General features: G+C 36.1%; 1 protein-coding gene across 1 annotated transcript in view; it reads right to left on the bottom strand.

Moving 5' to 3' along the window:
• MTTP (microsomal triglyceride transfer protein) overlaps positions 1–16,286 on the bottom strand; it is a 56,508-nt gene that overhangs the window by 19,115 nt on the left and 21,107 nt on the right. The window contains exons 6-12 of the mRNA XM_082462331.1: positions 14,246–14,353; positions 12,936–13,052; positions 12,520–12,659; positions 10,548–10,698; positions 8,285–8,442; positions 5,116–5,284; positions 4,118–4,225 (exon numbers count right to left, since the gene is read on the bottom strand). Coding sequence (XP_082318457.1) covers positions 4,118–4,225; positions 5,116–5,284; positions 8,285–8,442; positions 10,548–10,698; positions 12,520–12,659; positions 12,936–13,052; positions 14,246–14,353 — 951 coding nt within the window. The remainder of the gene's footprint in view (positions 1–4,117; positions 4,226–5,115; positions 5,285–8,284; positions 8,443–10,547; positions 10,699–12,519; positions 12,660–12,935; positions 13,053–14,245; positions 14,354–16,286) is intronic.

Below are 16,286 nucleotides of genomic sequence, written 5' to 3'. Positions count from 1 at the left end.
GAAAGATGTAAAAGGCCCCCAAAGAGAACGAAGATGCTAAACTTCAAATGTAATTAAAGAAATACCATTTCTCAACTACCAGATTGATCTTTAAAAATACAAAAGTTTGATAACATACGTTGTTATTGAGCCTAAAGGGAAATAGGCATTCAGGTGGAAGCATAAAATGCTACAATTCCCATGGAAGATAATTTGGCAAAAGCTAACAAATCTGCATTTTGATCCAATACCCTGGCCCTGAAGCTATATCTCCAAAATTAAGAGAAAGTGTGCCTAAGATTATTCGTTTAAGCATTATTTGTAATAGTAAAAATAGTGGAAACTACCTAATGACCATACATGGGAGAACAAACTGTGGTGCCTCAGTTTAACACACAATAGAGTACTAGGCAGTTGTAAAAGGAAGAAGGAAGATCTCTGTGAACCAGTATGGGGTGATTTCCAAGGTATGTTGTTAAGTGGAAAAAAGAAGATACAAGACAGTGTATATAGAAGGCTATATTTTGTGCAAGAAAAAAGAAATAAAATGTGTGTGTACATCTGCTTACTGTTGCAAAAAGAAACAGAAAGGAGAACCTAAAACTAATGATACCGCTTACATAGAAAAGGTAGGTGAGAATGGGTGGAAGGGTAGGAAAGGGAATGAGACCTCTTTGAGAATACTTTTAAAATAAAGTCTTGACTTTTGGATCATGTTACTATTTCATATGTTCAATAAATAAAATGAAGTCAACAAGGATGAAAGGCGGCTAAAATTGATTTCAAACAGAAACAAATGAACATGAATGTATATCAGAGTAATAACATAACGAAACAGAAGAGAATGAAAAAGAATTAATCCAAACAATGTTTGAACATAGTCCTCTGACTGTATACCTTTAGTGAAATATATTCGAAGGTCAAAAAGACTGTGATGAAGTCTTGAACTTTATTTAAGTCAGTTTGGTTTTTATAATGACATTGGTGTAACAATTCCAAGATTATTTTGTACATGTTTTAGGATTGAGCAAATGAATCATGATATTAATGTTCTTGAGAACCAGGGTTCTCACTGTGGGAGAAGGAAGGTATAATTACGGAATGACGGAAGGAGAGAAAGAACCCTGTAGAATTAGAGGTAGCAGTATTAACTCGCAATTTAATAAATGTAAATATATGTATTTTGTCCATTATAAGAGCCTAGGTGCAATGGCACTCAAGTAATAAGAAGTAAAAGTCTTTACGGGTAAAATATCAGATGCATGCAACTTACTCTCAAAGGGTTCAACCAGAATAATATAAAATGAAATAAAACAGAATGAGATAATGCAAATATGACAATACGTTAACAACTGGCAAATCTAGATGAAGCAGGTATACAAATATTAATGGAATTGTGCTATTCTTACAACTTTTCCATAGGTTTGAATTTTTTCAAATATAAATTTGGTGAAAAAAGAAATTAGGATGCAGGGAGATCAAAATGTAAGCAAAAACAAATAGAAAAAAGAAATAGAGGTTTAGTACTCATTGTGACCTGTCTAGCTGCCACTTAGACTGTCATAGGGCAGTAGCTTTCATGCCAGTAAATGCTGAAAAGCTGTAGCACTCGATAGCTTCACAGGTACCTTTTGGACAGTAAGGTATTGTGGATTGTGTGCCCAGCAGATGCCTTAAATTTGTATTTAGAATACATCGTTTTCTTTCTATCCAGATGTCTTTGATATGGGCAAAAGGTAGATAAGTATTCCACAGCAGAAAGTTGAAAAGAAAATTTGAACATTTGCTATGGTCCATTTGGTAGCCAAGTCTCATTATCTTCAAAGATGCATTTTTTTAAAAGCTGCTCAAAAACATTAACAAAACTGAATGACAGTGATAGTGGATAGTTTACAGCTTTACCCATAAGGTAACTTCAAAGATGTGATAACTAAGCTGTCCCATTATCAGAAGAACTTTAAATGTAATCCTTTGGGTTTCATCTTCAAGAAATTCATGGAAAAGACTCTGACAAGTACAGGTTTCTGGTAACTGACTGTACTGTTGAACTGAATGAATAAGCATTTTCAGAACTCTAATGAAAAACTGATGAACTCATAAAAGTGCTAACAAAAGATCAAGATGAAAAAAAAATTAATTACATGGGACTGAGTGAACTGATGAGGATGAGCATAATTTTTGTGACTTTCTGTTTGAATTAAAAGAAAAAAATCCCACAAGGACTCAGAGGCAAAGAATATACAAATCAATTTTCACCGCAAAGTAAAGGAGCTGTTACAGTGGAGGATTACTGGACTGAATGTCAATATTATGGCATAGTATGAGTGTGTTTCATGTTTGGTAATTGCAATCATTGTTGCTTTTGTTGTGGTCATCCATGTACAATGCTTGGTGTCAGTCTATTTATCTCTTGTAAAAATAAAATACAGTGTGTGTGTGTGTGAAAAAAAAACATGTAATCCTTTGTTTTGCTTCCTTCTCACTCTATATGCCTCCCTTGGGTAATCCCATTGTCTCCTAAGGTTTCAGTCACTCTCTTTTCCTGGTCCTAACTCCTTTTCTGGGCTACGGATGGATGTGACCAGCTGCCTATTGGACAACTCAACCTGGTGTCCCAAAGGATTCAAACATAGCCAAAACAAATTAATAGCTCTACCCTCCTCCCACCCCCAAACCAGGTTCTATAATAAATTTTGCTTAAGTGGTTCACATCACCATACATCTAGTATCCTAACCTGGAAGCTTAACAGTCACCTGGATTCTCACCTCTTTCTCATTCCCCACATCCCATCAGTCACTAAATACTATGAATTCTATCTCCTAAAGGGCTCTTGAATCTGTCTCCTTCTCTCACCGTACAGCACCTACGGTAATTCAGACCTTTATTAATTCGTGCCCAGGTTGTTGCAAACATTTCTGATCAGATCGTACTGGCCCTAATGCAGCTGACACCCAGTCTATATACCATTTTGCTTCTTCCTAGGTTAAGAAAATCGGCGTGTGTCATTTACCACCTAAAAACCACATTATTCTCCCTTTTCTCTACAGAATGAAGTCGAGACTCCTTAACTTGCCATTAATAGAGATCCAGCCTACCTCTCTTCTCTCTTCCCTTCATCAGCACTCCCACCTATCTGCCCCACAAACATACATACTTTTTGCTCCAGCCCCACAGAATTTCTCACTGTTTTCAAGCACACCAGGCTCATTTTGAGTTTGGGTTTTTTATACATTATTGTATCTCTCCTAGAATGTCCTTTATTCCACAAAACTATCTCTTCACCTAAAAAGCTCTTCTAGGCTAAGCTATTTGATATTATCATTTTGGTGACAGCTTCGCCAGCACTCCCAAACAGAATAGTTTGGTGCATCTTCTGTAGTATTCGCAGAGCACTCTTTTTTTTTTTTTTTTTTTAATTTATTTTTGGCTGTGTTGGGTGTTTGTTGCTGCGTGCGGGCTTTCTCTAGCTGCGGCTAGTGGGGGTTACTCTTCATTGCGGTGCTTCTCATTGTGGTGGCTTCTCTTGTTGCAGAGCACAGGCTCTAGGCACGCGGGCTTCAGTAGCTGGGGCACATGGGCTCAGTAGTTGTGGCTTGCGGGCTCTAGAGCGCAGGCTCAGTAGTTGTGGCGCACAGGCCTAGTTGCTCTGGGGCATGTGGGATCTTCCCAGACCAGGGCTCGAACCCGTGTCCCCTGCATTGGCAGGCAGATTCTTAACCACTGCACCACCAGGGAAGCCCCAGAGCACTCTTTTTATATTTCAATATTATTATTTATCTGTTTGCATTTGATAAACAGACTAGGAGTTATCTGAGGATGGTGGAATGTTTTATGTATCTTTATATTAATGCATTAGCATCATGCCTAGCACAGAGTAAATACTCATTAAATACTACTGAATGGATGTTTTTGTATGTGAGTTTTGTGTTTAGCCAAGATATTTGATATAGGATTGCTGAAGTAAACCAGCCAACTCAAATAATTAGGGAAATTGAAAAATATAAGAAGCCATAGTCCTTTGATGTCATAAAAAACATACAAATTTGATTTCTGCCCCAATGGTGGGCAGCACGGTAAATGTTAAATAGATTGGTCCGGAACTATAGATACGGTAAATGAGATTGGATTTGCACTTACTTTGAGTTTGCAGCCTTCATTCTGACACAGCTTCCTGACAAGGGCCCCAATGATGATCATAACGGATTCTCTGATGTCATTGCTCCCAAAGGAACCTTTGAACTTACTCTATTAGCCAAACAAGGATAAAATAGGTTACCAAAACATTTAAACATTTCCAAGGGATATTTTAAGGAAGAAACAAAGTAGCCAAAGCCTGAGGAAATTGTTTTTATGTTCCTAGGTTGCAAACTCTGAATTTTGCTTTGGGGACACCTACAAATTCACTATCTAGCTTTGGGTTGAAGAGTCTTAGAGTCCTTCCAGGTATTTTTAACGCAGGTCTGTGAAGTCCTGAGAGGTTTATGGACTGGGCTCATTGGGTCAGTGAATCCAAAAAATGGTCTGTAAAATTTTATGCATGGGTAATGAGGGGCTTCACTGATTTTTCAGATTTTTCAAACAAACCCATTTTCTAAAAAGATTACGAACTATTCCCCTAAATCATAAGTGAATAAGTGCACTTTTTGTTTTTAAACCTTGGATCCAAGATAACTCTAGCTTTTGCTTCCAATATAATTTTTACTATCAGAAGAATTATAGCTTATATATATATAACATGTATAAGATTATACATTATACAATGTACTGTACGTCAAATACCATGAAGATTTTTGAAGTCAAAATAAGTCTTTTAAAATCAAATTTTGAAGCATAATCAAGACTTCTCCCCTCTGAATTTTGTCCTATGTTACATTATATGATAGGTGAACACAATCTTTAAATTTCCATAAAGTATAGTTCAAGTTATTTAGAGGAATTACAAAGAAGACACTATGTGAAATAATCTACTGTACAGTTAATGATTAACAGAAAGAAAATAGTCCAAAGGAATTTGAATATGAATAATCAGAAGGCTCTAGTTTCAGCCTGTATTCTGATGCTAGCAAATTTAATTACCGCTTAGGTTCCTAAGAGCAGCCGAGAGCCTTTATTTTTGCAGTTTCCATTTGACTTACAATGAGGGCTCTCAGGAGTTCTTCATCAGGATGGGAGGCAAATCCACAGGCATAGAGAAACCTCTCTTGGAGGATAATGCTACTGTCACTTTTGAAATCCAAAAAGTCCAGAATGGCATCTAATGAGTCTGGGGTCTGAGCGGAGGTGACAGCATCCACCAGCTGAGGTCTACGGAAAAGGCATAGTCATGGATATCAAGGTTTAGGGTGCTTAAGAAATTATTTTGAATCGCTACCATTCATAGACCCCATTGGTTTACGTTTCCTAAAGAAGTGAAAAATTCTTTATTTAAACAAAAGAAAAATGAATGACTTTCTCCAAAGACCCTTCCCCATTCTATTTGAAATCTCTCCCTTAACTCCCTTCTTTCTCCTCAACGTATACTCAGAATATACAAATTAATTTTACTGTATTAGCCTAAGCCAAATATAATTTGGAGATTTATAAATAAAATCATATAAATAATATTGTAAATTAGGTTCAAACTCTTTTCTATATGGGTCATATATAAAAGCTATGGTCCCCCAAATCAATTCTTTTTCTAATTAGCTTTGCAAATATACACATTTCTCAAATGCATAACTTAACTAGGGCAGTATCATTTAATGGAAAGATGGGACATTCTTTTAACTTTCATTTATATCCAAGACAGAAGTTTTTGCTCATTTTTTAAAAAATAAAAAGCACCATGGTATAGTTCAAGTTCAACCACAATGATTAGTTGTGAGCAGAGTGAAACTCCTGCAGGAAAGTGCTAGCTACATATTCTACTCATCAAGAATCTTTGGTTGGCTGAGTCTTGGGATGGTAAAATTTCTGAAACTAGTTGCCATACTAATGAACATATTAGGCATGTTATGATATATATTTTATTCCACATTCACATAACATACCATACATGTATTTAATATGTTATACTTTTTAAAAAAGATATTCTTGCACTATACCGTTTTGATCCTAACAAAAACCCTAGTGAATGAAGCAAACTGAGAGAGAGATAATACTTATTAAGTGTCTATTATTGCACTAGAAACTTTAGGTGTGCAACCTCTTTTTGCTTTAACTTCTTTATCCGTAACATGGGGCTAAAAACAGTAGTTATTTTAGGATTGCTGGGAGGATTAAATTACATGATCTATGTAAAACACTTAGAATAGTGCTTGGCACATTGTAAATGTTCAATAAATATATGCTGGTATTAATACCATCACCTCACTGAACACCTCTATCAGTTTAATACTAATATTCTCCCTTATATATAAAGAAACAGAGATATCAAGTCATTTGTTCAAGGTCCCATAGCTGGTAAAAATATAGCTAGGATTGGAACTCAGGTTTTTCTGACTGAAGTACACGGTCTTTAATTAGTGTTTCCTAAAGTGTTTTTCATGCAATACTAGTCCTACCAAATGTTTTAAGAAAAGGGATTTTCAAAGTCGTGTAAGTTTGGAATATGTTTAAGGAAACTTATACATAATATTATCAGATTAAAGATGCTGGATATTTCTGTAGCAGAGAACTGTTTAACTTGGTTTCTCTCAGTGTTCTTCAAACTCAGTTGCTCACAGAAGCCTTTCCTCTTGGCATACTTGTTAATACTCTATAAGTTATAAGATACACATAATAAAAACTTCAGGAAATGTTACATTCCACCACCCTGATTTTCACTATCCTACACTAAATAGAAGGAATTATTCTCTGTATTTTACGGATGTTGAAAGTGAGGCTCAGGGAAGCTAAATGTAAATGACCTACTTAAAGGTTGTATACTGTTGGAAGTCAGAATTTAAAACTAGGTCTTCTGATATTAGTGCATCCTAGTATCTTTTCTACTGTACTACGTTACGTGTGTGTTACCTATGATATGGTACAATATTGTGTAAATAACCTGATTTAGAAACTACATCATGCAATCATACAAATTATTGCCACCTTAAAATTTTTAGGATACAAATAGGCTAAGGCTTAGTGTAATCTCTGTTCTAAATAGCTAATTTTTGCACTAGTCTTGTCATATTTTTGTTTTTGATAAAAAGATAAGTCACTCTAAAATATATTTTTCCTAAGTTCTATGATTAAAACAGTCTGAGAATTTATGATTTTGCATGTATTTAACTTCTGGTTTAAATATTTATTTTTGAAGATAGTACCCAACTAACTTGTGGTTTGTCATATGGAATTCATATCAATTTTTTTAATGTCTTCAAGGCGAGTAAATAACAAATACAGTCTAGAATAAACAGACTTCTCAGAAAAAAAACTAAATTCTCTTATTCTTGGGTAATTGAGTCCCTTGAACTCAGTGACTACTGCTGCTCTGTGTGTGTGTGTGTGTGTGTATGTGTGTGTGTGTGTATGTGTACATCCGCGTGTGTAACTTGGCCACTTTCTATTTTTTATTATCTTAATGGCTAGTTTCCACTGTTTGTCAAATGAATTGAGCCATGTTCTATATCATTAGTTAGGATAATCAGTGTCATATGGTTGAATTTGTAGTTATAGACAAATTTTATATTACAAGACCAAAACACTTTTACTTAGAAAGCGTATTTGTATTTACAAAGTAAATTTGGGAATTAAGTCAGCTCTCTTTACTGTGTATGTCAAATAAAGCACTCTCTCATCAAATATTCAAATGATGTACATATTTCTTTTCTCTGGATTCTTTTGGCTGTTTACCTCAGTACTCAATTTTCTTTTTAAAACACGGCTTCAATGGGGATGATCACATAAAAATGAAAGCACATTTCCAACTGAAAAGATCATATTCGTTTTTTGTTTTTATAATCAACTCTGAAATCTTTTCCAGTGTAAATAAATAGCTAGGGAACACAATTTCACAACAGTGAGGCAGCACAGGCACCGTGGTGTCACAATGAAGCCCTGCCCCCCCCATCTATGTACCAATCCAGACCTGATGTAAACTCATGAATACTCAAAAAACAATGTTCACTCTGAGTCACTACTGAAAACTTGTTATTGCATGTCTGGTCAATTAACCACTGCATTACCGCACTGAGGTATAACTGTTCAATGAAAACGCAAAACAACAAAACAATTGATTGGAAGGTGAGGCAGTTGGTTAAAAAGGGATCTTACTTGCTTAATAAACAATAACCCAGTAATGCTTTCCCACAGACAACCCCACACAATGTTCAGGGCACTTACAGTACTTCCTTGTTTTCAGCCTTTAGGATTTGGAGGATCTCTTCTTTCTTTGCAGTCCTGAGGCGCTTGATGAAGGTCAGGAAGCTTCTGACAGCCTCAGCCTTGGAGAGGTTGTCAGGCTGCAGGTGTTTTCTGATGGACTGCCAGTGCTCCGAGAGCTGCAAAACATGGCCGCAGGCCCATACCACATTCATAATTCTGAACATCCACATTTACAAAGGATGTTCTTTCCGGAAATAAACTTTCCTTTGTATCTGACAAGCCAAAGAAGCTTTTTGTGTCTTACCTCAATATATCTGATCGCCCCCTGTCCGTACCACACTCCTGTGGCTCTCAGAGGCTAACACAGAGGCCTGCTGACTCTGTGTACAATTCCCCTGTAGGAGGACTGTTTTTGTCTATTAGCACTTAGCTCAAAGGACCTCAGACTTCTGGGCATATGGGTCATTCCATGGTTACAACAAGGGAATTCTATCTGAGGCCAGACTTTGACTACCATAGTGAAATGATGCCAAAATTTCATTAACAACAGGATATTTTGGAGGGGAAAAAAATCAGAACTGCTGAAGAATTGTATCAGGTTTCTTACGTACTGGAACCTTACTGAAAACCAGTTTCTGTAATAATTTGAGCTCCCTATTCTCTTTATTTTACTGCTGTATGAAACGCAAACAATAGTAAATAGTTTGCAAACAATAGTAAAACATATTGCTGGGGTCTGAACTGTTCATTTCATATATCCATGTTAAGTAGAGTATTATTTAGATAAAGGTAATTCTCACATACACCATTGTTATGCTGCTGTGGTTTTAAAAATAGTAAATAGTTCTAATTAATGACATCTTTTGGCTTAGAAATAAGCTAAAAACTTATTTTTCATAGTTTATTCTATTATTCGTAGAATAATGTCCATGCTGCCAGTTTTTAAACTACTCATTCCTTCCAATAAGCAACATATATATATTTTGCTCTTTTTCCAAGTCCCTTTTGGTTACCTAATCTTAAGAGGATATTCCAAAACAAAATTCCAGTTGTACTTAGCTAAAGATTTACTGGGTCATTTCTGAGGGCAGGGAGCATACCAATGCGAAGTCAGATTTTTTTTTTTTCTTTAAAGGGTTGCACTGGTGACATTATACTGAAGTTGGAAAACAAATTCCTCAAAGACATAAACCTTTCCCACAATAATGAAGAAATAGTTATGAAAAATTTTAGATGGCTCATAATGTTGGATAACTGTGTGGGGGAGAAATTAACAGCGTAAGAAAAGATGATTGGTTTCATTAGTCACCTTTCTAAATAATTTCCATCTCATATGACATTAGAAAATTACACCAGAACATGAGATGATTTATGGAAGAAAAACAAAAGAAAAAACCAAGTGTGAGAACAATTATTTTTTGGTCTCATTTTGTTTTTCCCTTAATTCAATTTTGGTATATTTGAGAAACTAGCAAGGAATTAGTGCCTCACACTTTAAGCAAATTATGGTATTAGTCCTTGATGTGTCTACTTTTCTCAACATTAATAATAGCCAAGGGTAGAGCATCTTCTGGTAGCTACAAACAGAGCCTGAAGCCAAGGGTTTGCTCTCCTGACAAGAGGTGAAGTATTAGGAAATGCTGGAACCCAGTGTCATATCTGTGGCCATACATCACAACTGATTCATACAATAAATGAAATTTCTCTTTGTTGGATTTAAAATGTTACAAGATGATCTACACTTTGCCTTGGGGATGTGCTATCTCACTTCTGGCTGTAACTGTAGGGGAGGTTGGGGCATGGTAAATAAGTGTTCCCAATTTAGGCAAAGAGTTTGGTATCCTTTTTTAGTCCTCACAGCAATTCTCAGAACACTGAGGTCAGTAAAACATTTCACCTGTGGACATATTACTACCAAATGGCAGAACTTTCAGGATTCAGACCCCTGTCTGTGCTCTTGATGCCATGCTTCCCCTTAACTTCATGAGGCCCTTATCCCCACTGCATTCTAAGTGCTGCTTTGAGGAAGCTCTCCTTAAGTCATAACATTTTTTATTTGAAATGAGTGGATGGTAATCACTGGTTAATTATTGTTGTATTATGCATCACCTTAGGTGCATATTATTAGGCTACTGCCAGTATAACTCAGTGGTGGCTGGTAGTTCTTTGTAAACTTTCTTTACAAATTAACCGAAGCTTCCATTGGAGACAAAAGGAAAACAGAACTTTAAGCCATGATTATTCCATGATCTGGCCACACAACGCAGTTGCTCACACTTACAGAAGGGCATCCTTTGCACTCGCTCTCAAAGACCTGGCCCACAATGGGAATGGCCGTGTATTTCGAATCAACTGCTTTAATGATGGCTGCAACCTGTTTCCCAGGCATCAGTCTTGGGCCTGCTTCCGTTGTCTTCAGCTCTAATTTCTGCCTGCATAAGCAAGGAAGGGAAATATCACATTAGCAGCATTCTTTTGAGTGAACAAGCTACTAATTGTCATTCTTTTGGCAAACAAGATACTAATTTATTCAAATTCTGTAAGTCCATGTCTTTCAAACTGTGATATCTCCGGCAGTAACAGAAACCTCAAGATAATTATGAAATTTTTCTGGAGCAACAATTTTACTCAAAGATTTGAAAATTTAAGTCTGGAATTTAAAAACATTATGACAAGAGACTATAGGAAAGAAAATTTGCCTGGATATGTGATGTCACCTCTTTTGGATTTAGCCCAGCTCTCTGAAAATGACGTCTTCAGTACAACCACGTTTCACTTGTTAACTAAGACAATTAGGAAATCTTGTTTTCCAAAACTGGCCTCAATAATATTTTTATCTGATATGCTCTTTCAGAAGCTTGCCTCTCTCCCTTCAAGAGGTGGAATCTACATCCCTCCCCTTGAACATGGGCAGGACTCTGTGACTGCCCCGACTCACAGAGAACAGCAGAAGTTTCAATATGTGGCTTGTAAGGCTCAGTCATAACAGGGAATTCAGCTTTCATCTGGCATGCTAGCAGCACATACCTCGAGAGAACTGAGCTGCCATGTAAGAAGTCTGGCTACCCAAACCTGCCGTGTTGAGAGGCCACATGGAAATAAAGAGAGATGCATAAGGACCCTCAGTAGTGTGAGTCTCCCAGCCCAGACACCAGACGGGTGAGGGAGCAGCCTTTGAACCAGCTCTGGTCATGCCCAGCAGGACCAAGGCAAGTGCCAGGATTATGAGCGAGAATAATCAAGCGATTGCTGTTTTTTTATACCACTAAGTTTGGAGTGGTGTGTTATAGAGCAATGGAAACCTGATAAACCTAAGTAATTAAAAATATTAATTTTATATGAAAATATATGAAAACAATATGGATCTAGTACAAAGTAGAATGCAAGGTTCTAATCCAGAGGAGACTTCAATAAAATTTCAAGCATTTATGGTTTGAAGCATTTCTCCCCAGATTTTGCAACCATGTACCTCTGACATTAGGGCTACTTCAGAAGAAACATTTGAGAAACAATGATGTAAGATAAAATTTACATTTAATGCTAGAGATGTTCTTCTGAGTTAAAATTTGAAAATAATACATACTCTTAGATTTGAAATTCTAGTTCTTTAGCCTGTGAGAACTATTCTGACCAGAGAAATTTTCTCCAATTGAAATAATAGGCTTGAATATGTAAGTACTATAAATCACATCAAAAATTCTGTCACATCACTTTACTATGGAACTTTTCTGTGCTTATTAACAACAATAACAAAAAATAATCCTGAGGCGAGAACACACAAATGCCACCATTTTTTAACTCTTAACATTAAAAACATTTGACAGAGAAATTAGAAAATAAATGAGAATGAATCAAGTAGTTTGCCTTTTCAAAATTTAAATTCTACTCAATAAACAATTTATTTTTAATGAAATTCTATTTTAAAACATTAAGTATTTATTACATGCCATATATTATTGTAGATAATATGAAAAATAAAGATGAACAGACAATCACTGTTTTAAAGGAACTCAGTCAAAATGAGGAAGCACGACATATACATGCATGTATATATACACATATATATATTTTAAAACATATATTTTATATATTTATATATATTTATAAATTATATATTTATAAATTTATATATATTTATTTATAAATATTTATATTTATATTTATATATTTTAAAACATATATATATTTTAAAACCAAGTATAATAATATATCAAAGAACAGTAAAGAAAACTTAAATTCTAACATTATCTTACTTCGATAATATTTTGCCTGCAATTGTTTGTAGAAAATTCAGCTTCAAAGCATGTATCTCTTCTGCGAACACAGCTACAACAAAGCTGTCTTCTATCTTATAGGTAGTGACAGATGTGGCTTTCGAAGTGACACCCAAGACCTAAATAAATAAACATACGTGGTTGTAACAAGTAATTAGCTTTTTATCTTTGAATCAAGCCAAATAGTGAATTATCTTTTAATCTTCACAAGAACTTCCCCCTCACCCAAACCTACAATATATTAAGATAAACCTATTTATATAGAACTAATACCCTAAACTAAAAATTATAAGTGTTCCCAAATTATATTGTTACCTTATTCACCTATTATTTTTAAATAATCTCTACAAAAGGTAATTACTTGGTTGCCTCAAAGAAAGTGATAGCAAGCATACCGGATTTAGGGTTGTAAATCCAGACCTCTCTGTTTTGCATGAATCCAAGGCCTTAATTTTGATCACCTTGTCCTGATGAGCCTGGTAGGTCACTTTACAATCTCCAGAGATATCTACCTAAAAAGAAAAGCAAAAATACAATGTTTGGCATTCTCACATGGACCATTTGAATTCCAGTGGGAAGTGGCTTGAAAATTGGGGTTCTAATATGTCATGGGGGACTGCCTTTCTGCCCAGGCTGACAAGCTAGGAAGGCAGAATTCAATGTTTCCTGCAGCATGTGGATTCTTTTCCATTCCCTTTGTTTGAGTCTTATGAGTGCCTTCATATTGCCCCAGGAATAATAAAGGATTTCCTACTTCTCTCTAATGTCTAATAGGAATTGGACAAATGGCCTGGTCATAATCAAAACCTCTCGTAAATGGGTAATTATGTGGCAAGGGGAATTGACTTTTAATGCTGTATGAAGGCTGTGTGTGCGTGTGTGCGTGCATGCATGCGCATGCTTTGATGAGTATGATTCAAAATCCTTAAAAACCTGTGGGATTAATTCAACTCATTATAAGTCACATCAACAATTTGAATGTAGGCAAATGTATCTCAATACAGACTCAGTTTAGTGTCTCTGAGTCTTCCCTCTGGCCTCTACAAGTACCACCCCCAGTCTTCATTCTAGAAAGCTAACCAGCATTCCCTTGGCCCAGCCTTGCCATCAGATTTTCTCACCCACTGATGGACTGGCTGAATTCAGACAAGAAAAGTTGGACTCAGCTTTGCTTTTGACTCCAGGTATGGTACTGAAGGAGTCACTAAACTTCCCTAGTTCAACCTCGGTTTCTTCGTCTATAAAATGAAGAGGGTTTGTATAGACCAGTGGTTCCTCAAACTGACAATGCATCTACATTAGCTGAGAAACTGTTAAAATACAGATGCTAATCTACTTAATCAGAATCTCTGCAGTGAATCCAGGGAATCTATATTTTTAATAAGCTCCCCGTGGGATAGTGATGCACAGGGATGCCACTGGAATATTCTCCAAGGTTTTTTGCATCTCTATCATTCAGTCATTCTATAGGTCTCCTTAGTATGACTGATTCTAATTCCTTCTACCTTGTATTCAAATACAAATTGGGGTAACCAGCAATTCGTTTCGTATGTAAATGAGATAACCACCCAAGTCACCTTTTCTAAGCATTACCACAGCAGTAACTTTTTTTACTGAATTTCTGCAGATAGAAACCCATATAAACAATTTTGGTAACTTTATTGACAAATACGTTTCTGGATCCTTAATAATATTAGTTAAGTACCTCATTGGTAGTTCCAGAGCTTAACTGCATCTGAAATAGACTAGCCAGGCCTCTCTTGAGATTTTCTATGGCTACTGGTTCATTTTGATATGAGTAGAACTCTTTGACCTAGGCAAAAAAAAAAAGGACAAACATAAATAGAGCAAAAATGCATCATTTACCAGATTTGGTTAAATAAATAGCAGGGAAGGTTAGATTCTCACCCCCTATCAGTTCTGGGAGAAAGAGATTTGTTAGTCCAAAGCTGGGACTTCTTTTTTTGTGAAAAGAAGCTATTTACATTTCTAAGAAGCTAGACCGTCCAAATACGACATTTCAGGAGACTGTTAATGAAGGCTCTGAATATGATGAGCGTAACATAGGGAAGGAAAGAGAGCGCCGATACGGGGTGGGATTTCTGTGAAAACAAGAAGGATTGCCCAAGGAAGAGAAATCAGGAACATTCTCTTCCAACATGTCAATGCATTCTCTACCTGTGATTCTGCTTGAAACAAAAACTAACCAAGGTTTAAAATAACATCAAAGAAATAGATTCTTGGAAGAGAATGGCAATCTCCATGCTTGAGACTCCTGAGGCAGCATAGCCTCTAAGGGCTATGATAAGGGCCCACATGTGACCAAAATGCCCATGGACAAAATTCCACAGGATTGATGTTCTGCCCTCCACAGCATTCATGTTGGCCTTGGATATAAGGAGACATACAAGGTTGGAAGACTTGAGGTTTAGGGTGCTAACCCCGCATGGCCTGCCCCACGCGCTGCTTTGAGTTTCTCTTTAGAAGGCGGGAAAGAGGTTGGAATGAGGAAGGTGACTGTGATTTGGCTGCACTAGTAAATAAATGGCTTATCTTAGCTTTGTTTCATCCTCGAGATTTATAGGCACAGAGGTAATAACGATGTCTCATACCATTTTGAACATTTAGCTCATGTTTAGGAAACAAGGATAAAAATACAAAGAATCTTCTGGAAAGCAGGCTGTCATTTTTTACTCTGCATTGACTCCAAACATGTCACATGATTTAGAAATGGAGAGGTTGGATATAGCTTCCCTGTAAAAATTCCCAAGGTCTATGATAATTATAGCTGGCATTTCTACCAGAAATATCCTGAATGCCTTCTTATTTCTCTTTAAAACCAACCATGACTTCTCAAGTAAAACTGAAAGCTCAGTCATTACGCAATAAATTCAATTAATACCAATCTGAACAATTTAGTGTACATGAAAACTCCCTCATCCCTTAGAAGAAGAAAATACTTTACCTGAATTATCCTAACAAGTGCCTCAAGTTTTCTATTTTTATTTTCTACATATACTCTGCCTAGTGATAGATTTATTAGGTACTTTATCTGGCAATCAATTTTAGTCATTACAGTGGATGAACCTATAAATGTTGGAATTGTGTTTGTCCAGTTTAAAAAGGAACTGGAATAGTGATCTCAGTGTCTGAAAATCCATGGCATCATATTCTCAAACAAATCACTGGCAATTTCTCAGAACCAAGGCTGAGTTTCTGATGTTCTATTTTGTAAACTAGATCTTCTTTCCTTTTAGGAATTATAGTGTAACTTTCTTTTCAAATATTTGGGAGTATGGAATCTGCAAATATCAGGACTAATAGAGCTTTATAACTGGATCGCTTGAGCCCATACACAGTCAGAAGGGCTTACTGGTAGCAATACACACATGCCTAAGGCCTGTGACTTTTTTGGTCTGAGCCTTAAATACTTCAGAAAGTGAGAGGAGCCATTAAGTGGGAAAAATGCTTGTACTATCATCAGTATCCTCACTTTGCTTCCAAGCTACAAAATATGCCTGAACTATTTATAAAGTTTTACCTAAAATTTCAGGAAACCCAGGTCTCAGATTTAATCTTTAGGCTATGCATAAGGTTAAATGCTCTCGTGTTACTCCTACTTCTACTGATCTTGACTGCTAGATACTTAAGAAAATGGTATGCTGATTTTTTTCCTGGAAGGCTGAGCAACGTAAACTGTAAGACAGAAAAATTTTTTTCATTCCTTCTATTAGCTTTTATTGTTT

This window comes from Balaenoptera physalus, assembly GCF_965194825.1.
Source record: "Balaenoptera physalus genome assembly, chromosome: 5".
Lineage (NCBI taxonomy): Eukaryota > Metazoa > Chordata > Mammalia > Artiodactyla > Balaenopteridae > Balaenoptera > Balaenoptera physalus.
Note: the sequence above shows the minus strand (reverse complement) of the source record. Positions and strands in the feature narration are given on the sequence as shown.